The sequence below is a fragment of the Patiria miniata genome, unplaced genomic scaffold, assembly GCF_015706575.1.
Source record: "Patiria miniata isolate m_02_andy unplaced genomic scaffold, ASM1570657v1 HiC_scaffold_6, whole genome shotgun sequence".
Classification (NCBI taxonomy): Eukaryota; Metazoa; Echinodermata; class Asteroidea; order Valvatida; family Asterinidae; genus Patiria; species Patiria miniata.
In genome coordinates this window covers 20203153-20230544 of record NW_024037073.1, presented here as the reverse complement: position 1 = coordinate 20230544, position 27392 = coordinate 20203153, and the positions used below count along the sequence as shown (strand labels likewise).

General features: G+C 39.6%; 1 protein-coding gene and 1 non-coding gene across 2 annotated transcripts in view; one reads left to right on the top strand and one right to left on the bottom strand.

Moving 5' to 3' along the window:
- The first annotated feature begins 2782 nt into the window (after positions 1-2782).
- LOC119743396 (serine/threonine-protein kinase NLK-like) overlaps positions 2783-27392 on the top strand; it is a 36929-nt gene continuing 12319 nt past the window's right edge. The window contains exons 1-6 of the mRNA XM_038219784.1: positions 2783-3337; positions 14482-14611; positions 17552-17607; positions 21662-21768; positions 23894-23979; positions 24798-25007. Coding sequence (XP_038075712.1) covers positions 3156-3337; positions 14482-14611; positions 17552-17607; positions 21662-21768; positions 23894-23979; positions 24798-25007 — 771 coding nt within the window. The 5' untranslated portion in view covers positions 2783-3155. The remainder of the gene's footprint in view (positions 3338-14481; positions 14612-17551; positions 17608-21661; positions 21769-23893; positions 23980-24797; positions 25008-27392) is intronic.
- Trnaa-ugc lies at positions 24174-24248 on the bottom strand. The gene has a single exon. It is a non-coding gene; the product is annotated as a tRNA-Ala (tRNA).

Below are 27392 nucleotides of genomic sequence, written 5' to 3'. Positions count from 1 at the left end.
CGCCAGCTTTACTTGTTGCTCTTTCGTAGTCATCAACAAACTCGTGTTTTTAATTTCGAAACCGAATTTTTAATTTTTGTATATAACGAAAACGTCACTTTTTCAAGTGCAACCATCTGAAAAAAAAGGCTTTTCAATTTTGAATTCTTTGCGCCTCTGAGGAATAATACAAACGCCTTAATTAGTTTCGGTGGGCCAAACCAAAATATCAAAATTTGTGAATTATTCTATAACAATACCACATACTAGGTGGATTTTTTTTTTCGTGTGATGCTTCATCCATCTTAAAGTGAATAACTTTTGTATTGCTATAAAGAAATAAACCTCTATACTTTGGGGTGAAACTGAAAAAAGGCACAGGGAGAGCGACTTGAACGTTTTGGTTTTTGAGTGTGGCACAAATGTGAGTTATATATCTTTAATGTGACGTCACGTGACACACGATGTCGTCATAATGACGAAAATCTTCGCGGACCATCTTCGGGTAATGGTCTATGTGTGTGCGCGTGCCAAGTTTGAAGTCGATCAGAAAAACAACATTTGAAGTTTGAATAAGGAGCTCAAGTCCCACTTTTCCAAGTACTGTTTTGACTTTTTTTATCCTTTTTTTTTTCGAGCTGCACATTGAAGAAAATTCCTTTTGGGGATTAAAACCAAGTGCAGAGAAGGCTCGCATTCGCTCCCGGCCCTCCGATTCCCGTTGCTTAAAAACTCCCAAAAAGTGCCCCAAAGTTAAAGGGTTCCGAGGATAGATAGCCTACCCCGTGTTCTCTTTTTTTTCGCCAAACGAATTTTCAATTTGTATGTTTTGTTGCAATGACAAACAAAATGTTTATTCCGATTTGCGGGGCGTCTGCAACCGTCTGGGGAAAATGAATTTCATTTTGCGTACAAAATGAACCCGCTTATCTGCAAGAGCCGATTGAAAAAAAATAAATCAGTTTTTGGGAGAAGAAACAATTCTGTCGTCGGTTGATGTTTTCGTTCCGTGTCTCATCAGTGCAGTGAACAACTTTTAGATTTCTAGGAAACTGAAGGGGGGAAATTTTTTTCAGGGTGAAACCCAGAAATGGTGCGGGAAACTATTTGTAACATTATAGCGAGGGGAGTTCGGTTATCCTGTTCCGTATCCGTGGGCTTTAGGCTAGATGTGTTTTGTTTTATCATGGTTTTACCCTCGAAAATCCCTACCATTAGTTTCCAGTTATCAATTTCCCCACAACCGTAATGTTTGCTAAATCATGATTGTTGACAACAACTGTGTTGACTTGGTGACTATGGTGACTGCAACGATATAAGACGTTACTTGAAAAAGCGCACGTAACAAGGAAGTTTACTGATGCGGATGTTTGGTGCTGATAACGGGAAGTTGGAATCCCGCCGTATCCCGTTTACGACTGGCCGTAGGGGTCCCCAGGCCCACTGAGTACTGCATGCATGGCCGGCACCGGCGACAGAAGGCGTAAAGTGCCGGAGGAAATGGTGTTGTCCCGATTCCTTACACTTTGATTTAAGTTTTAAAAAGTCGTCCTTTAAATTATTCCTTTTTGAATGGAATAATTTAAATTTCATACTTTTTTCAACTGCTACAAAATTTGAAAGAAGATGACATGACAAATCTTACACCCACTTTCGCCCACTTTCGGTAAATAGACCCCTTGCATGTGACATCACATCTAAGGACAGGTCTTTGTTCCTCTGTGATATTATGCATGAGTAGACAAAATGTACTTTCACATTATCACTGAATTCATATAACAAAACTACATGCCATCAGTCGGGGGGGGGGGGGGGCGCACCATGCAAGGGATACTATGCGAGTCTTCATCAGTGAGGGGCCGGCTGACCACAGAGTAGGCACGGGGGGAGGACTTTGGGCATGGCAGAAATTAGAATCCCAGCCCTGCCCGATTTTTGCTTGTCTTATCTTACGAATCCTTAATTTTTAGGCCCTTGAAAGCCAGCTAGCCTGGTGTGAGGGTGGGTATTCAACTTATACTTAGGTGGGCCTTCTGAGGGGCGGGCGGATCTAGCTTTCAGAAAGAACTTGAGCCGGTTGACTTTGAGTATAAGGGGCTACACGCCCTGCTAGCTATTTTTCAGGGTTCGGGTGCATTACCCCGGAAATTTTGTAAAAATCTACCCCTCCACAACTTCATGGCTTATATGGGTTGGTCCTGTGCTGATTTGATTTTCTTTAGTGTCATCTTGAGATGTATGTTTAAAAATCACTTTAAGTTCTTGATCGGTCCGGTGTGAGGAAGGCAAGAAAGATGCAGGATCGTGAGTGATGTGGTATGATGATCAACCTAGGGATATGCAGATAAGTGTTTTCGCGAATGCAAACGTACAATGACTCGAAGAATTTCACAATTTTGTGTTCAATGGAGAACTTTCCTTACCTCCCGGATGGTTCAACCATATCGGGTTCAACTTAGATGAAATTTTCTCGGTTGCGATCTCTTAATTTTCTTCGTATTTTGGGGTGTACAAACACTTAAAGCGGAATTTGAGTATACATTTTCGTTTCATTTTCAGTGAATGACGAAACTCTAAATAAGCAAAAGAAAACAACAACAGGAAGTACGAAAGAGTTCAATGAAATTATCTCGAGAAGAGCGACCGTCACAGCAGTTCAAGGAAGGAGCCGCTTCCAGATAAATTACTCACCAAGCCACGTACAATCTCGCGAGACTTGACAGCATGGCCTTTTTGCCTTTTATGCTCTTTGTACTCGAGGTCCACATGACTCGTTCCATATTCATAGCGTACGCATCGTGCGTATTATTTGCGTGCATAAGAAATTGCTTTGTGTGTGATCGGCCCGCTGTGCATGCTTAGGCTTGGCAGCCTACGGCTGGTGCATCAGTGGTCGCCAAGACTTTACACCAATTCGGCGATATTTTCTCCACTTTTGCCCGCCGTAAGCCACCTTTTTACTCCGTGTGTACACTGCCAGGAGTCTACCCTACAAACTGTGCAATCTGCAGCCATGCACGCGGCGCAGAAGTGATACATCGAGCCCGGTTTTTGCACCCGTATCGGCCGGGAATAGAGCTTGAAAAAACAGCGTACGGCGAGACGACCGTGTAGCCAGCCCCTAGTTCACCGGAGCCAACGCAGCGGCCAACGGGGGCCTTTGTGGACTGTGTGTGATGGCAGTGTGTGGGTCGCGGATAGCGGCCAGACAAATGGCTTTTACGGGGACTCCTCGGGACCATGCCATCCTCAGTGCAACCCAGACCTTCTACCAGAGTGCTGCCACAGCTTCCAGCTTATCTAGGCGGGATTTTGAGCCCGATAGACCCATCGGTTATGGTGCTTTTGGCGTGGTTTGGTGAGTTATCCTTTCCCCTTCTTTGTTCTCGTACGTTTCACGGTGCACGGCCTTTTCGGTCATACGATATCACACGTACACACGATCATGCCGTGTCTGATCGGTGATCACTCCCCTACCAACTGCCTTAGAAAACTTATTATTAATTCACAATTTTCCTTACTTCGCCCAGTATTCCCTGGTCTAATCTTGTACACTTTGAGCAAAGTTTTCTTCAACATTAAATCCTTGTAAGATCTACAGTTTTCTACAAAATCTTTATCACATTTTATTTGTCTTGACCGGGTCGCGAGTTTGGCCTTCGCCCGGCCTTTGTCCGCGGTGTGGCCCTGATGCCGTACACGTATTTAAATGCCTTTGTTCGTCTCCACGTTCGCTCAGCTCAGTTCACAAGGAAATCACACTGTGCTGGAAGGCTAATTGTAGGGAAAAACCAAGTTAACTTGAAAATAAAATGGTATTGTTTGTAATTTGTGTATAACATTAAAAAATATGTTTTGACGCTATCTTGTTTCCAATTGACGTGTTACTACTCGGCATTCTCAGTCTTTCTTCTGTAAAAAAATTGCTTTGTGACTTCTTGTTGTTTAAAAGTTATTTATTAAAAAAAAGTGGATGTTTTAATTTTTTTTTTTAACTTTATGTAAACTGAATTGCTAAACTGTTGTTATGAGAAAAGTTCACACCAGATTGCACATAATCACACCTTTTTATTTTGGAGATGACAAGTTTCAAAACATTCAACTTATACAAATTGAGACTGAGTTTGAGTAAATTCATTTGAGAAAAATTGTCAAGAATCCTACTAAAGTATACTAACCTAAACTATACTTGCCTTTTTTTCACTTTATCTTCTGTCAGAATATTCAGAAACTGACTCTCCCTAAAATATCTCCAACTCAATTATAAACTTTTCATTTAAAAATAAGAAAGAACATATTTTTTGTTGTGAAACCTTTGCAGAATTGTTAGTACTAGTAGTAAATTCAAGCTCATCCTCAGTCAGTATGCTTGTCTTGAAATGGGGGGGGGGGGGGGGGGGGGGCGCAGGGTCTTGATAAACCTAACTTTGTAAACAATTGCTTAGACAAATTCCTCTATTTGTGTCAGATGTTCTGACATAGATATCACGCAATATCTCTCAGAATTTCATGTAACTAACTCTAATCCTAAAAAATCCATCAATATCTGAATGTGGGTATTTTTCAGTAGGGATCTTTTACAGTTAAGGCATGGAGAAATTTCTCCATGGTTAAGGCAACTACCTTATCGATGCTGTTGGACACTAATGTGATTCAGCAGGCTTTACAACTTGCTGTTGTTAAATTGTATGGGATTCAAATGGGAATGAAAAACCCAAAGGTTTTAGAGACAGTTTATAATTTGTTGAACACATGCACTACAGTATTAATGTTTGTAAGTTATTAGAGTGGTATCAAGGACCATTGCGATTTGGAGTCATACCTCAAACTGTGATGATTCATGCTTTGTTATTTGGATGACCTACACATTACCAGTGATCACTGATGGAAAAATGTGCCCTTTGTTGCACACTGGCTCCAGCGCTATGGAAGTTTGTGGTCCCCACCTATCCAAACATCTGTTCACAAAACCACAAAATACCATTCTTACAGATTAATTCTAAAAGAAAATCAATGGACCAATAAATGAGGTGATATGGAAATAAAGGTACAGTACTTGCTTATTTTGGAGCATAAAGCCATTTTTTCGTTGCATAGAATTTATTGTCAAGTTTAATTACGAACTCGCACACTCACTGGGTACTATTAGGAGACTATTACCGGTACTTTTTTTCAATAACGAAGAGCAAGTTTTTTTTTTGGCCATCTACATGTGTTTGTGTGATCTCAATTTTCTGTGTACATGTAAATTGTAAACTGTAAATTTATGTAGAGGGAAAAATGTCAAAACTCGGCCAGATGTACAAATGTGTGTAGACATGCCTTTAAAAAGCGAGCTCGATCGGATCTTCAGCTGCAAATTCGCGTTCATGCATGAGTCACGTACTTTTGCCATGTAATTTCTGGAAGGAGTAGTGTTTTGATTTTAAACAAAATCGGGTTTTTGATCCCAGTGACCCCATGATGACCTTTGACCCCAGTCATGTGACATGTTGGGGCTGGGCTAATGATACTTTTGACAAAGTTGTTGAAAATACAATGGATGTAGCAATAGACGATGTCCACGTTTGTTGGTAACTAACGAACTAACTAATTAACTAACGGAGAGACATGATGATTTAACGAGCTGCTACATGCAGCTTAAAGAATCACTTCTTCCTGTATGAGATTTTGGGCAATTTCCATACAATGTCTATTAATCCAGCTTTGCTTAAAAAGAAAGAATGGGAGGGGCTTATTAGTGAAAAAGGAGTGACAAGATCGTAAGCATGGAACTAAAAAAGTACATGGGCTACATGTATACACGTGGTTCAGGGAATGGAGCTGGTTTCTTATCCAAAGAATTCCCAAGTTAAACCCAAAGTCATATTAAGCATGCATGCATCCGTGTACTGATGGTGATCTTTCAGCGCAATTGGGTTAAAAGTGTGGCAAATTGAGTATGAGGACTAGATCCAATTGCGCCAGGCATCGTCAGCTGTCAGAACCGTACCGAGACATGCGAACTAGGGTGTAATTCTGTGCCATGGATTGACTGAGCATTGCAGTGGTCGATGGTCACTGCGGGTTCCCTCCTTGATCAGGATTGGCCGTTTGCCGTTGTAACGCCAGAGGGCGTTTAGGTGCGTACAGGTCGTCACTCTCTTGTAGTGATCATTGACTCGTGTGAGAAGTCCGGCAGCAGTGTTCGTTTGGTTCGTTTGTAAGTCGGAGGCTCGGTGGATGCATTATTGATGCACAATGGCCTCTGGCTTATCTGACCATCTTCATTTTTTCCACCCAAGTTGATGTTCACAATGGAGCGCAATGGTGAACAAGTGATATCTGCAAGTGTAAGGGCTGCCAATATTGGTTTAGTGTAATATTGAATCCATTTTGAACAGTTTTTCATGAATGTGTTATTTCTTGAATGTGGTCCTTGGAGGGGTGACCACTGCCTCAATCCTGCAAAATCCTCCAGCAATCACTGTCGATATGTTGAGGCAGAGCCAGTGACATCCTGGAGCAGTGCGGAGGATTTCTAGTATAATCTAGGCTGAGCATGAACAACACAAGGTCCGGCCCAAGACCTTGACGCAGTACATCCTGCAAAATCAGCCACACATTTTTGCCATAGCCCCCATAGCCTCAATCCTGCAAAATCCTCCATTTTGCAAAGAGGATTTTGGAGGATTTGAGAAGGTTTGGGTTAAAAAAAAAATTCATGGAAAACTTTTATAGGAATTATTGCAGTAGCACTTCAGTACAGCTTCGAGTATCATCAGAGAATGATTTCACCATGTCCACAACCCATGCAAACATACATTCTGTGCCAAGTTGTCCTTTCAAGCAAAATCAATCAAGCTGTTATCAACAGTTGAGAGCTCCCAGCCTACATAAAGCAGGATTGACTGGCTGTGACTGTTTATGTACATAACTTGATACAGCTATACCACTTGTCTGCTTTTGTCTGTTGACTGAATTTGACTAGTCACAGTGCTTGCTGGAAATACATGTTCTGACTGCGGGGACAAGTGTGTGAAAAAGGCATGGCAGGGGAAGATGATTGATTTTTGGACTGTCTGTGACTGTTCAGATAGCAGGAGGGTTAATTTTTATTTCTGATTTGTGCATATCTTGAAGTAGACAATTCTTGCCTAGCATTCCAAGAGTTTTCTCTGGAGCCCTGATTCCATGTGAAAAATCTTAACTACAAGCAAAGCTTTTCTGATATAGAACAAAGCAGCAATTTCTTGCTTACAACAAGCACAGCCATAAAATTTGGGCCATGTCTGCTGAGTGCCCTTGTGTTTCTCTTTGTTCCTGTCACAGTGGTAGTCAAAGTGTGAAGTAATTAGACAGACCGTGGTTCACTGGTTAGCGTTAAGTTTGTGTGATGTTGGTACATATTGGAATAACAATATGCAAAGAGGACAAAGCGCTGGGTTTGTGCATTGCAGGTGTGAATGGTTGAGTATGGTTGGAGAGCACCTCCTTTCTCTATGGTTGGAGCATTGGGGGGATTACAGCGGGTGTTATGTAATATCTACAGACAAGTTGGCTCATGTGTAACATTGTGAAGTGGAGCGCAATGTTGACTGTTCATCAAATGGGTACAGCACACACCTATTCTTTAGTGGTATTACTGGTAATGGAAATTGGTTCATTACACAGTGTTTTTTTTTTCAAATTGAAAACCTTTATTGTATCCCATGCACAAAGTATACAAAGAAAACTATACATGGTGCTTGTGCATGTACATTACCTGGGGCTGGTCAAAATTATGGCTGGGGTAGGCAGTAAACACATACATGTACATGTGTCTATTGTGCATGGAATTTGCTTCAGCTGCTTGCGTACGTACATGCATGCATGTCTAACTGGAAGCCATAGCCTAGCCTAGTAACAATTACACACAGCCTCATGCTGAACCCCTTGCACCATACATGTAGCCATAGCCATGAACTTTGGATGCAGCCTTAGAATAAGCCTTTTCGGAGTTCCAACTGCGCATTCGTAACCTGTGACAACGCGCATTGTTTGTCTCAAATGGCCTTTGACATCATCGCGCCACTGACTTTACAAAAAGGCTGTTTGTGCATTGTGGGTACTGTCAAAGGGCATTTGACTTTGAGACAAACAATGTGCGTTGTCACAGGCTACGAATGCGCGCAGTTGGAACTCCGAAAAGGCTTATCTACTTATGGGCTCCGTGCGCCAACAACAGAGGGCGCTTTTTTAGTATTTTTACCACTTTCGAGAGTCCCGTGGATGGGCCACACTGCGTAAGCGCTGATTGAGCGCGCATACCGCGATGTACATTTTGTAGGCACATGTGACGTATTTTATTCTGAATGTACCCAAGGCCATAGCATTTTCGCGTGAGGATCAGGCGTCATCGGCTGTGCGTTTAAACATCTCTCCCAGTGGTGTCCCCCAACTCTCCCTTTTTTACAGTCGAGGGGGTACTAGTGCACAGAGCCCATAAGCAGGCATGCAACTTTTCCTCAGATCAGCTGATTTCTTCTTTTTTCACTTCCAATGTGTGCCATTGAAAAAATAGAAAAAACACTGTACAAAGTATTGGAAAGATTTGAACTTCCTTTTTGTGTGACTTCCCAGTTGCATGCCTGCATATAAAGGGACATTAGACACACAAAAATAATGCTCAATTTGTTAAGTTAATGTGCTGTAAGTGAAAAAAAAATCTCAATCCGTATTTTGCATCACTGTGGGAAAGGATCTCCGCTTGCCAGCTGTTCATCTAATCACTGAATAGATGAGGCCGTAAGGTTTAGTTTGAGAGGATTGTACTCCAATGTGAGAGACTCAGTGTGAAGCTCAGTGGACCTAATTGACGATACCATCATACTTCAGTAGTCTTCAAAGGAGTTGGACCTCCGTAAGTCTGCTAATGCCGCCCTCTATAGATGAGCATTCAGTGCGGCAAAGAAGGGAGCGATGTAAGCAGCTTAACTTTTCTGTCTGCGAGGTAAAGGAGGAAGCCAGAATTTAAGGGGATTTGTCTGATTAACTGAAGTGACTGCAACACTAGATTCGGGTGGCGCACCTGGCTGTACAAGGAAACTTTTTCAGACCCTGTTTATCTTTTCCCCAGTGCCTTAGACCCCTGTTTTCGCCCTCAAAAGGCATCCTGTGTAAATTGATAGGCCTTATGTGCGTATATTTGCCTGAAAAATTTAACTTGACAAATCGACTACTTTGGTGCCGGCTGTCATTTTTACGGGCTGTGACTTTGCTCTGTTAAGCACCGAAATTTGCTAAGCACCGAAAATATCTGCTCAGTAAAAAAACAACAACCAAACAACAAAAATCAAAAAGTTACCAACTAAACTATTCACACAATGGGTGTGTTCGATTAGCTTCCCTGTGTCCGAGGAAGCCACAAAACTAGGCCAATCGAATGCTGCGGTGTGTTGGCCTGGCATTCTGGGAAAAATGAGGTCAAAGGTTGTTGTCGGGCGGGACTTTAAAATCTAAACACACCAGGCATAACTGTCGTCTGCTCCACTGGTTAAGTTAAATTTATCATGATGATGATAATGATGATTGCAACCAGATCAATAATTTCTGGAATCAGAAGATGCATGTGCTCGGAATTATCAAAAATATGTCTGTATGCAATTGAACTTTGTAAATAATTGGGAGTATTTGTGTCATACATGTAAATCTGTCCGTTGTACTTCATTCGTATTCAAGTTCCTGCTATGCATCTTCAATCTAGCTAGCCACGAAATCGTCGGGTTACGTCATTACATGTACACCCAGGCAGCCACCAGAGACCCGCTTTCGAGCTGGGGCAGTGGTGGTTGACACCAGGGCGGACACGAGTATCACGTGATGGCTAATCGAACGCTCTCACGTACAGATGTACGTTTTACTTACATATTTAACGGTGTAAGCTAATCGAACACACCTACTCATGAGACTGTTTCTCAGCTGGTTATACTAAACACATAAAATTTGCTAAGCAGTGTTTTCTATTAAAATGAATACGGGAGTTGAGTGGTGAGACCAAGATGTAAGAAGAATGGGGCATTTGTTAACAAGTCTAAGTGCTAATAGACAGAGCAATTGCGTGTCAATATTGAACTTGGATTGGAGAGGGTTTGTTTGTTTGCCCTGGGGCGATGAGGAAGTTTCCCATGCTGCTTATTATTAAAACAAAAAGTCACACCCAGCTTAGACTCTTTCAGGCCATTGCCATTTTGTTTTTGTTTTTCTGGTTAAGGCCACTTTGTGTATTTCATGTGACTGCTTCTCATGCTCCGACACAACCAGAAAAATGAACATACTCAGCGTGAAAACACAATTTGAACGTGAATTTGTGAAGTCATGGCAAGTTGGCGCACAGCGAATTCGCAAAAGTTGAACACAATTTGAACTCGGGTGAATTTTCACATCCAATGTTTCATGACGTCACATTTGTTTCACATCCCCCCAGGCCCCCCCGAGCCCCTCCTTCTTCATGTAAAGTATGAACTGGTCCATCTCTCTCACCATGAACATGTGTCTAGACTCAAACTGTATACATGCAGTGTGTGGACAAATCATGCAAAGTTGCCAACATATGTAACATGCAACTTAAAATAGCTGGATACATTTTGTGTGGGCAGCAGTTGGCTAATATAATGCTACGTCAAGCGCAGTGTGTCAACATTAGTCAGTTGTACATGCACATGTAGGTGTTAGTTCATGTACCGAAAGCATACTCGTATAATGCAGCATACTTGTACTTAAAAGAATTGTACATAACATGACGGGTACGTGTAGACGTGTCTGAAATTGTAATTTATCTAGTGAGACAGCCAGATATTCTTATTTGTATTGTTTAATTTTCAGTAATCATGATGTATTCAAATAACAACAGTACATAAAACATAATGCTGACAAATATTTAACTTACATGCACACATGTAATTGACTAAATTGATATTCAATTGTTGAAGATAAACACGGAAAATTGATTAAAAAAAAGTCGAACTGATTGATTGATATTTATGTAAATAGTTTCCACACGGCACATGTTGTAATTTACATGTAATTGTTTAGGTGTTTGTGCAGTCACCTAAAGATAGAAGAAATACATACTGGTACCTATTCACATACTATCATTTAGGCCTACTCTATGTTTTTCCTGCTACAACCGTTTGACAAAGTTAGCATAGTAACCCCCACTAATAGTGCAAGGCAATTAACACATGTTTAAACCCATATGCCTTGCCCAAGTGCCTATCCCAATTAATCATTGTAATGGATACCCCAAAATAACCTGCCCCTGAATAAGTAGCTACAATATCAACGCACACTTTGGTATTTTTGACAACTCTTGCCTTTGCCTGTGTGCATCAAATCGGCAATAATCATCATACACTGATTCTGGCAGATTGTCCTGCAGTTATTGGACTGTGTTCCCCGACCCACGAGCAACTACTGTGTAACTACACGCTCACAAAAGCATTATCTGGTCTGGGTCAGCTGCCCCGGTGTATAGATGACTGCTCGACGCACCGCGTTATTACCGTGACCTACATCACGGGGTCAAGTCTATAGGCTGGCTGCAGCCCGGCCCCCGTGCCTCGCCGACTGATTAAACCCCGGCATGACTACGAGCAAACGCACCAAATTAACTCCAAAATTCCCCGGCAACATCATTGTAATACCAGCCCAGATCATAAGATGAAACATTTCAAATTCTCCGGCATCCGGAATATTTAAAACCTGTCAGTGGACCTGCGGTTATGACTAGGCCATTTGGAAGGTAGATGACATGTATACGGCAGTTTGTTTGGATGTTTTGGAAGGGAAACTGGGACGTTACTTGCACATGTGGGTCATTCTTTTTACAGCTTGTAAAAATATTTTAATGGTGGCGAAATGATACATCATCCACATGTACAAGTACAGTCATGACTGGGAAGCAATCAGAACTTTGTCCTTTCATTGGTTATTCAACCCTCCTGCTATTTAAACAGTCACAGACAGTCAAAATTTCCATCCACTTCCCCTGCTATACTTAACAGTCAGATCTTTTGTCAAGCAATCACTGTGACTAGTCAAATTCCGTCAACAGACCATACAGACAAAGCAGGCAAGTTGTGAGCACAGCTGGCTTATCAATTACCCACAGTCAAAGACAAGCTGTAGCAAGTTACAAACGGTATGTAAACAGTCACAGCCAGTGAATCCTGCTTGATTTCCCTGTTTGGCTGGCAATTCTTAAACTGTTGAAAACAGTCACTTGATTGATTTTGAGTGAAAGGTCTACCGGTACTTGGCACAGAATGATAATGTATGCTTGGAGGGTTTAGATCAACGTTCATGTATTGTAATATGGGAAGAGGGAAAAACTATATAAGAAAAAATGTTTTTTAAAGTTTGACGCATTTTTTGCTCAGCCAATGTGTCAAAGACCAAATTGTATATTTAAGATTGATAGCAAACCAAATTTAATTGTGAATTTGTGATCAGAAACTCAAAAAGAAGTACCAAGCGGTACAACTAACGGCGGCCGGGTAACGTGTGAAGAGGGCTATACGGCACCGTCAGTGCACCCGGGCCGTATGTAGGGTATATTACAGGAAACGAAAAGGAATGGGGCGTGATCTAAATATACCAAAAATATGCAAATGTAATACTTGAGTTGTATGAATACAATATACGGCAGAGTAGAGTGTCCACCAACCAACCAACCCTCCAACCCACCCACCCACCCACCAACCAACCCACCAACATAAGCAGCTCAAGCCCACGGCGTGTTTCACACCGCTGTAGGAAAAAACCTTTGATGGTTGAATAAATTAGCAATCTATTTTTCGTTGAAATGCTCAAGAAAAGACATTGGGAAAATAAATATTCGTCTGATAAAACATTTCATGCAGAACATACCTGAACTTACATATACTTATAGGTCGAAGCAAACATTTCGTAATAACTTTTTATAAATTTTTAATGAATTGAAAAATTTGTAATATCCTGTAGTGAGTACAGGTCCGTGTATAACAGATTCTGTTTGAGAAGCTTACCTCCAAAATATCCATACATTGTATAATATCCACGCTGTTTTTGCATCCTAATCACCTTATCCTGCATGTGATGTATAAACATCCTCTGGCAATAGTAGGGTGGAAATGGCAGCTGGGTAGTGCCGATTGAGAATTGTGCTCCCCTCCTCAAAATAAAAAAAAGACAAAAAAAATTGCACTGAGAATACTACTGAGAAATGCTTTCAAATCCAACCACGAGTGTCTCCTGAGAAATTAAGTCCCCGATACTTTTTCATCTTTAGTGTAAGCAATATTTTCTGCAGTTTTTTCCCCGCCTTAGGGAGGATAGCGGCACCCTTGGTCGATACAGAGCACGTTATTTGTGTGGACAAGATGCAATTTTTTTCCTACATGTAGTAGACTTGGTTTTTCCTTTATTTTTATTTTTAGTTGCCTTCACATTAGGGGTGTGCATTTAGGGGTAGTGCGGGAACCGGTACCTGATTAGAAATTACACGGGTACCTGTCAAAGAACCCAACCCAAAAATTCAAATCTCGGAAGTTGCTGTTCAGATTGTGCCTAAGTGGTCCGGACAATAATACTACCACATCTGTCCGTCAATGCAGCAATTGCGAGAAGCTTTAGCTTCAATGTGAAAATTGCAACTTTGCGATGTTTTTCCATGTAAGCTGGTTTTCGTTTTGAAAGCTTCCCACCAATGACATTTCTTTTTCATTGTCTGGGAAGTTGTTAAGTAATTTGTAAAATTGGCTACGGGTACCCGATTCCATAATCTGGAACCGGTTCCTGACATCAGTGGCCGGGTACTGGAGTAACCCGGTTCTGATGCATAGCCCTACTTCACGTGATTTATGTTTGAGAAATGTATAGCTAAATCTAGTGCTACCCAAGGCAGGGAGAACTTTGATTAAGTTGTTTTAGCTTTAGAATCAATTCAGATTCTTGCAGTGCCATGTGGCACAAACAAGACTCAATTAACACTTCAAAACCCTTCACATATGAACATCTGAAGGGTTAAAAATAAAAGTGTTTGACATATTACGCTGAATTTTTCTGAAACATTAGGCACTCTAATTTTTGGCAATTCCATAAATTCGGACGTACATGTCAGATGATTTAATGAGCGCTGTTGGGAAAGTGAATGTGATACATCACTTATATTTGACGTCTATTGAGAAAAAAAAAAAACAATTTCAGACCACACTTAAATTCACCACCACCTTAAAGGCATTGTGTCATGTGGTCGGACGTACGGTGTAGTTTACGGAATTGCCCTCTTGTTGATTTGAATTTTGATTACACAGTACTTAGAAAGGTAGACAAATCATAGCTCCAATTTAATCATTTTTTTTCTCTCTTGGCCTTCCATATTCTACAAGTCAATAAGGGATTGCTGAGAGTTGATATTTGAAGAGTCATTTAGTTGGATCCAATTTTGTCCATTTATTAAATTTCTTCTTTTTTCGGTATCTCTCCCTTTGCTTTTGTCCACAGGTCGGTGACGGATCCCCGGGATGGCAAGCGAGTGGCTCTCAAGAAGATGCCTCACGTCTTCCAGAACCTCATCTCATGCAAGCGAGTCTATCGGGAACTCAAGATGCTCTTTTTCTTTAATCACGATAACGTGAGTACACGTGTGCGCTCGGCATTGATCGGCAAATCAAATAGACTTAACCCGGAAAACACAAGAGGATTCTTCAATAGCCACCCCCCCCCACCCCCTCTCCGAGATTAATATGAAAGTAATTCTACAGGGTGGTACAAAAAGGAGGATACCCACGTTTGACAAGAATTTTAACCTACATGTGTACAACTTTTTTGAACTGTTAATTTTTTATAAAATGCAGTGAAGTATAGCTCTTCAACCATGTACATGGTGAAAAAATCTTTAGAAAAATTGCAAGAATAGTGTTATTATGCTAATTTGTATACAAGTCACCAAAATCACTGTTGTCCACATGTAAGTCTAGTGTATTGTTCTTTGGTCTTCAAATCAAGCTCCTGAGCTCAGTCAAGCGGATGGAATAAAGCCGTCCGTGGACAAACAGGTTTGGCACATGAAATTTTTAAGCTCATATGTCATAGACAAAATTCAAAGCCATTAAATTTTCCTTCTTTTTGCACCACCCTGTAGTTGAATTGAAACGATTTCTTTAAATGCTTCTGATTGGCTAAATACATTTAAAATACTATTATTGTCTTATCCCTCACTCATAATCAACAAATTCTAATCCTGTACATTTTTAAAGATTTATTCATTAAAACTTTCCCACGTTTTCCGTTGTTGCTCTCAAACCAAAATTGTTTTTTTTTTATTGCATGTACTCCTTTTCTTCCCCAAGCACCCTGAAGCAGACCTTTGTAACTCAGAAAATGTCTCCTTTTTTTTTTTTTTTTCAAAACCAAATTTTCTCAAATATTTTCTGGCCCCAAAACATCAAGTACGTAGCCAGCTATGGTACAGTAAATGCTCTTTCCAATGTGGCATTTTTTTGCAATGTTCTAAGTTAAAAAAAAAAAAGGATTGGAATTCTGTTGAATTGAAACTGACTCATTTATGTAGGTACATGTACTATGAAATTGTTTCTACTTTTTCTCTCTTTTTTTTTCTTCCAATCAGTTTTCCCTAAAACTTATATTTTTCGTCTTTGAAACTAATATTTTGTTTCCAAGAACACTTCATTCATGTTGTGTTTTTAATCAGTAAAAAAAAAAAGGGTGTTGGAATTCGTTTCAATTGATCATTACTGATTCAGTTTTGCACATGCCGGTGCGTAACGGAAAAGCCTGATTCTTCGAAAATGTGGCCGCACACATACGTGCATGCCTACCGGTACTTGTGTTTCCTTCAAAGAAATATCCAATTCAATCTCAGGTGCATTTGAATTTCTGAGCGCCTGAATTTATGAATGACTGCAAGATGTGATACTGGTATTATGTCAGGATGGGGAAATATATGAGGGGAAGTTTATAGTATGGTGCATATATTTCAGTCTCATTTTACACGCGTGTAGATTGTTATGTTGACCTTCTGTTAAAGAATGGAGTATAAACATGTATACAGTGATGCACAAATGAATGCAACCCCCCCCCCCCACCCCTTCCTCTGTTCTCTTCTGTGATTGCATACTGTGCAGTGCAGTTACTTTAAAAAACACAAATATACTCATAAAATATATTGAAGTAAACTCACACACAGTAATTTGCGCCTGTGCAGTGTAAATTGATTAATTTTTTTTTTTTGGGGGGGGAGCATTGAGGTGATATTTGAATGAACTCTTGAAGAGTTTTCTGCCTGTGTATCATTGCCTATTCAAAGATACCTCTCAAATTTATTTCGAAATTTGCGGATTTCTTTTTGCGGATTTGTGAACCCCTTTCGAATTTCATTTCAAAATTTGTTGGATTATTGGTGGAAGGCTTACATTCAGTGTAAAAAACAAAACAGGGTACACAAAATATCACAATAGTGTTGTAATATGCAGAAATGCATTTGCAATCCATCAGTCCATCCATGAAATGCAATTTTATTATTTTTTTTTTCTGCTAAAAATGTATATTTTTGTTGGCAGCTGCACGGCAGTGAGCGTGCGTGGTTAATGTAGTCGGCCCTGGGGGTGGCTTTTTGTGGTCAGTAGTATGTTTGAGGCTGTGAGCACACAACGCCGATTACTGCACATGCGGACCGTGTTTCAGCTGGAATAATTCATTTCCCAGGCTGTGTACATGCACGGTGTGCAGTGTGGACTCTTAAAATCTGTTTCTGTCTGCACGGGATAGATAAACTGAAACAAATATTTCCCTTCTTTTGGGGAGGGGAATTTGTTTTTCAATTGAAATCTATCAATTTTTGTACACATGTTGGGATGATAGCTAACAGACACTGCATAATCTTCCAATTTGAGCTTATTCAAATAACAACCGAAAGCACACACTTTAAGCTTTTTTTTATGGCAGGACTATTTATTTAGTTTCGGTTTGCATCAACAAAGTTCAAAATCTGAGTTGCTATACAGCATGCATGTATTTACCCACTTGCCACCAGGATTATTTTTGGCTATAGTACAAAAAAAACCCCATTATTTGAAAAAAAGACAAGATAAATCGGCCAAATTTGAAAATTAAGTCAAACACCACAAAAACTGACTCATGAGTCATTTGCACAATATTTGTACGATACTTCTCATCGTTACTTCATATTTTGCAACATTCCGAAGCCCTGCCATGGAGTATTTGCTATGACGCCAAGTTGAACTTCAAATACGATGTGTACAAAAAAACAATTGGAACAATGAAGTGTATGTATACATTGACGCCCACCACAGGCGATTGGGAGAAAGCTTGACGAATAAGCTGTCATCCGCAACTGTGAATATACAATGCCAGATCACATTAACACATCCTCCGGGGTTAACTGGTTAACAGAAAAATGCAATTTGAATACTCAGTCTGAGATAGGATTAAAACGCAACAACGGCAAAAAGAAACAAAACTTTAGGAAACAAGGCCTGTTTTTAGGAATTAAATTCCCATTGATCAGTTTGATTTTTTTCTTCCTCGACAGGTTCTCCGTGCTCTGGACATACTTCAACCTCCTCATCTAGATTTCTTTGAAGAAATGTATCCTTTCAAAAACAAAGTGCATATGTACATCCACGGAATATCCAAACAACATACGCGAGGTGTTGCTTCGCCCACTTTGCGGGGTAGGCGACTTTGCGGGGTGCCGGGTACGCGGCTTTACGGAGTTGGCGGCTTCGCTGCCTGTGGCCGCCATAGAGTAGTGGTGATGAGAAATGTTAGAAGTACGTATAAAGTGCTACGGCAGATTGGTGATGGGATTGTTCATTTGATGATACAAGCATGGCATTTGGCGCACAGTCAGAGTATGTCTTGAGACAGATATTTGGCTATAGGGCCATCGCAGATTTGTCCTTTGAAAAAAGTAGGTAGAATAACAAGCAGTGGCAGCCATTTTGATTTTTTTTTTGGAAATTGCTTGTTATTCTACCTATATTTTTTTCAAAAGACAAACCTGGGATGGCCCTATAGCCAAACATCTTTTTCATAACATACTCTGACTGTGTGCCGAATTTCATGCTTTTATCTTCAAAGTGAACAATTCCCCCCCCCCCCCCCAATTTTCCCCCTATCTGCACCACTGTTTGTATAAACTACATGCAAGATTTTTCCCTTGGTTTCCTGCTCAGTGTTCAGGCGTGCAACTTTTTCTTGAATCGGCTGATTTCCTTGTTTTTCACATCACGCTTATACCATTAAAAATTGAAGGGAAAAGAACCCTTGGAAAATTTGGAATTTCCTCTTTTTATTTACTTCCCACTTATATTCCTGAGTGCTTGATTTCGTAGAATTGAGGAAGTTTCTAGGGGAAAAAATGTAAAGAGTACGGTAAAGAATATTCATCAAATTACATTTAATATTGAAAGCCTGGAATAGCATCTTTCAAAACTGCAGGATTTTAATAATCTTTCAGTGGATTGTGTATGTAAGTACTTGTGCCTTTAAAATGTCTGTGTGAAGGGTTTTGTTGATTCCGTGGGCTGAACAAATTACTAGAAATATTCTACCTTTTGGAAATCAGATATTGATAATTCCCCCCCCCCACCCCTCCCAAAAAAAACCCCACAATTTAAAAGATGTTGATAATGTTCTTTGAATTTCATCGATCTCTAAACTAAAAATCACTCCCTTCCTTCCCTAACCCCACCCACTCCCCCAGGGTTTGAATATTGAAGGAATATAATTGATGTCAAAACACTTGTCCGATTTCTGCTACTTAATTTTTGTTCCCTCTTATTTTCTGACCCGCCTTCCTCCTTAGTCGACATAAGACAGCCATTATTTCTGATTGATTTTTCCACGTCTGAAGTCGTCTTGGTCAGGTTTTTAGTTTCCCAATCTGTCTGCTAAGTTGTTTTTTCCTCTCCCCCGCCTGCCCGGCTGCATCGGCTCTCAGTGGTTTCTGGAGGATTCTGTTTCAACCGTCCGTGAAATTTCCCTCCAAAAAAAACCTTTTTAATAAATACACCTAATTCTGTGCTGTTTTTTTCTTTCGTGTGTTGTCGTCCGTCGGCCGTCATGCCAGATCCCCGACTCTGCAGAATGAGAACAAATATTCGGAAAATCTGTCCTATGTTATTTGTGGGTTTTGTTGTGTGTGGTTTTTTTTTTTTTGTCAATCATGTTTTAATTAATTAGGCCAAGATAATGTAAACATATTGTCATACTGTCCATTCTGACCTATTGGTGTGCAGGTATTAATAACCCCTCCACCCAGCAGCTCGGTAAAATTTGATGTTTGTTTTTATACCTCTGGCATTTCAGAAGATAAATGGTTAGATAAAAAAAATTATGAAATAATGTTATAAGTCGTTACAGTTACACAATTGAAGCAAGAAATTGTGCTGCTTTTCCCCCCATTTTGTATCAGTTTTAAAGCCATTGTACGTGTACGTACATTGCAAATTGTAAGGTTTTAACTTAAAAATCGCCCCTCAAGCAAATGTGATTTGAAGTGGTGAAGATGCACAAGAAAGGGCTTAGCTTTCGTGTGCATGCATGTATCGTGTTTAACAGAGCAGCGACATAATGCACTAAAATGATTTACTTAGAGAAGTGCTCAGTCAACGAGTCAAGATAGATTGAACAAGTGATACTCTCTCAAGTCTTTCGTTTCTCTAAAGTGATGTTGGATGAGATTGAAGTAGACATCACTTTTTTTTGCGGGAATTCTGTGACATCTGATTATCTGGCTTATTTCTTTATTCTACAAGTTGCAACAAATACTCCATATATCATAAACCCGTCTCCGCTGTGTAGATAGGGAATCATCCTAAATCCAACGAAATCCAACACTATGATGTATTAACCCACCAAATACTCCACATATCACCAACCTCTCTACATAGGTGTTTACATATATGACCTGTCATCACAATGAGCTTAAGGAATTGAGATATTTGTATATCTGGATTCTGCTGAACAAGTGAGCTTTCCAATGTTATATAGTCAGGCAGATCGGCGCACAATATGATACAATATGAGGGGTGGTCGATTTTTGGTTTTCAGGGGAACCTAAAAGTCCCGTTTTACCTTTCCCCAATTTTTTTGTTCCGTCAAAAATCTTTAAAACCTATTTCGTCCCTGTTTTTAAGACTGTGCATTCACTGTAACACAACTGGAAGATTTTTAAATGCCATTTATCAGTTTTACCATTTCAAGTAAGTCGGTGGTCTATATTTCCGTTACCGATCTCAGAACCCCTTATTGTTGTATAAGTACAGCAGATTGGTGATAAGATTGTTCATCTGATGATAAAAGTATGAAATTTGGCACACAGTCAGAGTATATAATGGGAAAATGTTTGGCTATAGGGCCTCCGCAGATTTGTACTTTGAAAAAAAATATCATAGGATAACATGCAATGGCCGCATTTGGAAAATTTTGAAAATTGCTTGTTATCCTATGATATTTTTTTCAAAGGACAAATCTGCAATGGCTCTATAGCCAAATATCTTTCCCATGACATACTCTGACTGTGTGCCAAATTTCATGCCTTCATCATCAAACTGAACAATCTTATCACCAATCGGCTGTACTAATACAACAATAAGGGGTTCTGAGCTGAGTGAGCTCAGTAACAGAAATATAGACCACCGACTTACTTGAAGTGGTAAAACTGATAAATGGCATTTAAAAATCTGGCAGTTGTGTTACAGTGAATGCACAGTCTTAAAAACAGGGACGAAATAGGTTTTAAAGATGTTTGACGGAACCAAAAAATCGGGGAAAGGTAAAACAGGACTTAAGGTTCCCCTTAAAACCAAAAATCGACCACCCTTTAAAGCCCCACTGCATGCACTGTAACGCAAAACGACAACGTACGACTTTAAGCTCTTTTCATGATGATAGGTCACATATGTTTTTATGGGCTATAAACCATCCTGGATTACAAAAAAGCTGTTTTACTTTCAATGTTCAGTCAAAATGACCAGGCTCAGCTGTCCTACAGCCATCAAAATGCTGCCAAGACTAGCTGTTGATTTTGCTTAATGCAGGGTAGTACAGTCATTTGTGTTATGCAAATATAATGATGATATTGAACAAAAGTTTGAAAATTGACGTTTGCAAATTCTGTCTTGTGTAGCAGTGAGCCAAGCTACGCATTACCTCCAGTGGCCCAAGACATTGTCAATTTTTGTATTTTTTATTTGTTTTTGGGAATTTTTTATTTTAGTCCCATGATTTGACCTTGGTGATATGTACATGTATGTGGACTATTTTCGAGTAGTATAATAGGGGTGTAAGTGGCGCCACCAATGCCAAAATAGTCCGCCCGCCCCCGAAAAAAAAACACCCCGATTTTTTTTGTGGCCAAAAATATTGGGCAACATTTTTTGCAAAAATTAAACTTCTAAAAAAAATGTAAAAATGTAAAGCCATATCCTAAGTGCGCCACTGAGTACGTCTGTTGGGCCTTTGTGTCCTCAGCATTGGCCATGGAAGTTCGTGAACCGCATTTTCTCCACTTTCCATACAAAGTAATACAATTTCTCATTCAGAGAATAAAAGTCACATTTGTAAGCATCTTAGAGTGAATTTTTATTTTTTTTGATCAAATGGCTGGAAAATTTCCTGAACTCCCCGCTATCAGATACGTAGTGACAGAGCTTCTGCAAAGCGACCTTCACAAGATCATCGTGTCACCGCAATCCCTCAGCTCCGACCACGTCAAGGTCTTCCTCTATCAAATTCTAAGAGGTAGGCAAGACAGAAAATTCCGCAGTGACGCCAATCCTTCCGTAGGATTTTTTGTCAATGGATAATGGAATTTCTTTCCCCACTCCTCTTTTTTTTGTATTAAATTGGCGGCTTGATTCAAATCAATACCTCGGGTGTAATGACATCGTGCAGGATTTTTGTTATCTTGACGTTGAGATTTTTTTTTGTTTTTATGGGCTGGGGATTTAGTAACACTAACCCATTCATTTGATCTCGAATGTATGTATTCCACAGTGATTTGAAACCTCTATAAAGTGGTCTATACGAGGCACAGGATACTTAATGCGTAGTTGTTGGAGGACTATCTGTGGAAAATTGTTTCTCGGAAATAAATGTGACAAAGAGAGGACTGGTTTGCCGCTCAAAATATTCTTAGACTTGGGTTTTTTGTATGAACACGAACAGCTTACTTTTGAACAAAACACCTTTCTTGTAATATTTGAAAGAAATGGAGGGTTGTCTCTGTTGTGTTAAAGGGAATATACAACATTTGCAAACATCAAAAAACGAAATGATCAAATTATCACGAAATATCTTACTGGGTTGTTAGGCCCTGACAGTCCAAAGCATCCTGTAAAATCGTGGTTCCTGGTGTGCTGACATTTTCAAGAAAAATTGTATTTTTCCAGCGCTGGTCGGCCGACCATCGTTGGAGAAAACTGTTTTTTTTTCAAAAAGTGCTCCTAGTTTTTCATATTTAGTTATTCCGCATTTTCTTTGCAATTGATTACACACCTGTGAAGGGGTACAAGCCTGCTAGACTGATTCTCTGACCTAACAATTTCCCAAAGTCTATAAATTGCTCCGTTTCATCTTAAGTGGGGTCAGGGAGCCAGACTACAAGAATATGGTTGGTTTTCTTGGATTTTCAAAAATCTGTGAACCCAAAACATGAAGCAAGTCAGTTTAACAATATTTGCTATAACATACTAATCCTCCAAATCCATTTATTTCTGAAAATTGCAGTAAAAGAAAATGTTGTACATTCCCTTTAAACTTTTATACAACGCCTGAATAAATTCCCGTCATTTGATTGGTAGGTCATTGATCACATGTCATTGACTTATTTGTCTCAACCCACGGCCTGCCGCACTGCAAAAATAGAAGTTCCATACCATGGTAAATAGGAGTTCCATGGCACGGTCACATGATTGGAGGCTCTGAACAATCGGATGACGAGGATTTATTCAGGTGTTGTGTAACACAAATAATGAATGTTTCACATTCGTGTAATGGAAAGAATAATTTCATGAGGTGCAGATGGAATGTTCCATTCAACGATGCTTGGCAGCCCCATAATATTACGTCACTGCTTAGGTACATAAAAAGTCCCCACCAAAAAGCAGTGACTAGCAGTATTTCTTCTCCAGAATCAAATTAAATTTCAGTCCTAGCGAGACCTTGTGACCCTGGCATTTATTTATAAAAGAAGATTAAAAAAAAATATCCCTTTTATATCACCAACTCGTCCTGGGGAAAAGAGATAAAAATATATCTCACTAATCAGTCGAGCTGTGGTCAGTTCCAGGCCATTCCGTTGTGGGTCACCATACAGCCAGTGATACATAGAGGTCAAGGAAATCAATGGCAGATATTGGATTTGTTTTAAAGGAGTACTTGTTGAGAGAGAGCACCCTATGTGAAAAAAAAATGCGTTTACCCGAAAATGATAGTACTTGGAAAGATAAAAAAGCAGAATATTAAAGATCACACAACTTTATTTTATAATAATGGCACAAAGGAATTTTGTGGTACAATATTTCAGTCCTCAGAAATCGAGCCGTTGGGGCACTAGTCCTCATTCCAGCCACATATGTTTCTTTTCGCTGCTGGAAAGAAGTATAGCAGAATTTCCAACGATGTGTCTTTAGACGCATCCTTGGAAGGCCTTCTTTCATTGATTTCTTCAAAATGACAGCTTGCCAGAAAGAATAATTTCACAGGGAGTTTAGTGCCATTACTATCTTTAAACCAAGTAAGCTTTTCAACATTAATCACGTCTGTTACTTTTTGGATAGCTGCAAATGATGGACTGTAGCTTTAAGCAACACAGTGATGCGTGTTGACAGTCTTGACTGTTGTTTTTATCTATTTTCTGGTCCAGGGCTGAAGTATCTCCACTCGGCAGGTATTCTACACAGGGACATCAAACCTGGCAATCTTCTCGTCAACAGTAACTGCATACTCAAGGTTGGTGACCTCTTCACCTCTTGCTTGGCTTAAGTGCCCCATTATCTTGATTGCCGTAGTCAAGGGTCGAATGAGGACATCACTTCAGTGTATTTTTTTCTTCATATAATAAATTTCTAATTTTCAAATTAACTACAGAGCACCACTGACTAAGTGCATTATAATATTTTTTTGCAAAGTTTAACCAAAGAAATTGACTGGAGAGCAGGGTTTGAACCTGCGACCTCCGGATTGCAGTTCCGGTGCTCTACCAACTGAGCTATCCAGCCCTATGTTGGCGGTTCCCCAAGTTGTCAATGTCTTTGAAAACTTGTAATAAAGAGCCGTATTCTCTCTGAGTGATCCCCGTTTGCTATTTCCCAGGTTTGCAGCATTGCTTACATGTATGTGCTTAAACTGTTTTTAACGCACAGGATGTAGAATTTCATGTTTTTAATCATGATGGTTAATAAATAAATCAAATTGAAATTGAATTGAATTGAAAGGAGTGTAGGAAAAAAAATCCAGCTCGAACAGAATCTTTACAAATTTTTAGAAACTAATTTATATCTGATATGGATTTTTGAAGAAATTTGACAGTGTTTTAAGGAAATAATATATCGAGGACATTATTTTATTTGTTTTAATGTAATAACGTTGATATAAGTTTTAAATCGTAAAATGCATAAAATATTCTAGAAAATGAACCCTAAGTTGTGGAAGAAATTTTCCACAAATTCAGACTCCTATGTGGTTTCGTTGGCTCATTTTAAGCAACTTTACATAGACGCAGACACAAATACCTAAACAAAATCCCAAACCAAATTTCTTTCCCACAGATCTGTGATTTTGGGCTGGCCCGCCTGGAGGAACCAGACACCAACAAACACATGACCCAGGAGGTCATCACACAGTACTACCGCGCACCGGAGATCCTGGTGGGCAGCAAGCATTATGGGTCGTCAGTCGATGTCTGGTCGGTGGGCTGCATCTTTGCCGAGCTCCTGGGAAGGAGGATTCTGTTTCAGGCCCAGAGTCCGGTCACGCAGGTAGGATGAGAAAAGGGGGCGAACAAATCTTTAACTAATGAAAGGGTCCATGCAGTGAATTTTTCTTAGGACCACATTTTGTGCAACTTTCTATTCCTCTTAAATGTATAAAAATCTTTTGACATCCTTTTTGAAAAGTGCACTTCTTTAAACATGTAAAAGAAATGTCCACGCTTTTCCGTTCAACTGTGGGCGCTGTTGCTATGATGTCATTTCGGGAAGACACTGTTCAGTTTTTTAGGGGTTTTCTGTGCAAATTTGTGAACCCAAAATTTGCTCATTGGAAATATTTGTGAGAAAGGGTTGCCTATTGGGTTACTGCCATTTATGACACAACGGATCACCAAAGAAAAGAACATTCATGACGACAAAAAATCCCAAATTCTAGCAACTTTTTTGTGCTGAAATAGCTGTAACATTGAGGTTTCTGCCCAGAAAAAAACCCACAGGTTTGCTCATGAATATGGAAATTTGCATTAGCATAAAAAAAACAGGCGCCAAAATACCCTTAAAAATGACAAAACGAAAATTGAAAATGAGGGACACAAAGGTGCATCTTCAAGGATAGCATTTAATGGACATGGGCCCTTAATAAACAGTGGTCTTTTTTTGTTTGGTTTTGTGGACCATCAACACAAAACAAAAGATCTTCTGTGGAATTAAGCAGGGTCCTTAGAGAAAAGCTGATAGGGATTTTGTGTTAAAGTTGATACTCATTATTTTGTCCAAAAATAGGAAAATGAATTCTTATTTTGTCCAAAATTAGAAAAATGAATTCTTGAAAGAACCATCACAGTAAGCGCCAGTGATATAGAATTCTTTTTGAAGGCCTAGTACTGCTCATTAGAATTGGACAAAATGTCAGTTAAGGTGTGTTTTTTTCACAGTAATAATCAAACTCTGATACTGTAATTCCAGAAATTAGATTGAAAACAACATTGTTTATGGAAACGACACTGTTTTATGAGACTGAAATTGAGATGAAACGATACCACAGGACTTTAATCACATGGACATCTTTTATTCAAGAAATACCAGAACGACCCTCTTTTGTTGAAACAGAGCCCAGTTCCAGCAAATCCATGAAAATTTGGAGAGAAATAGAAGAAAGAGAAATTGAAAAATATTTAAATGCAGACCAGACTATTTTTAGCCAACATTCCCCTCGTGCGTCAGCGAATCACATTTTCAAATCGTTGCATTTTTGTGACTGTAACCTGATCCCCCGAGTGACCAGCCCCAGCTTAGGGAAAAAAATTTGCACTTTATTTTCCTCGTAATGGAATTGCGAATGTGTCCAAATCTTCACAGCCATCGGATCTGATTCAACAAGTGACTTTGTAAATGTCACATTTGAGCAAACGGATGGGAATGCAATGTATTTTTAATTTCAGTTTTTTTAATTTTTTTTTTAATTTTCCAACGTACAAAACAGTACTGAACATGGATTTCCCCACACATGTGAAGCCAACAACAGTTTATTTTTGTCATTACTAAGTGTTTAACCAACTCAATTTAAAAAGAAAAACACTTATAAAAAAACCCCAGTTATTTTACGTTTGACGCCTAAAACTAATTACTCATTGAAAGAAATCAAGTGCTTCAATATTTATCAAGTGTTTAAAAAAGTTTTAAAGAAACTGAATATTCAGTATAATGTAAATAAAGCTATGACAACATGGCTTATTTTTAGAAAAAACAATTCCGCAATTTTTTAGCTGCGGGATAGCAGCTCAACAAATCATCGTGTCTCTCTGTTAGTCTGTGAGTTAGAAACAAACGTTGACATTGTCTATTGCTCCTACATATTTTGACCGATTTCAGCCAAACTTGGTCAAAAGTATCAGTAGCCCAGCCCCAACATGTCACATGACCAAACTGGGGTCAGAGGTCATCATGGGGTCGCTGGTGTCAAAAACCTGATTTTTTTTTTACTCAAAACACTACTCCTTCCAGAAATTACATGGCACAATCACGTGACTCATGGATGAACACGAATTTGTGTTGGCCCGCAGCTTCCGAGATATTTCCCATCGAGCTTGTTTAATGTGTAAACGTTGACGCCAGTGAATGCTATTATAATTTTTGAAACAAGTAACCTTAAAATAAAAAGCTCTTGTTGATTTTTGCTCTTTAATACCCTAATGACTTGAATGTGGCAATGACATCCAGCCAAACCAAACAGTGATTTATCAAGGCCGGCCCCGTTCCGCCTTGGCACTATTATGGGCCGTAACTCAATTATCTGATAATACACAGGGCCTTGGGAGAGTTATCATGTCGACTCGGTGATTGAGGATCGTATTAGTGTTTCAAACATATCGGGCCGTTAAAAGCGCTGTTCTGAAATTGCACTTTAATTAATTTCATTTCCTGCTAGTCTGT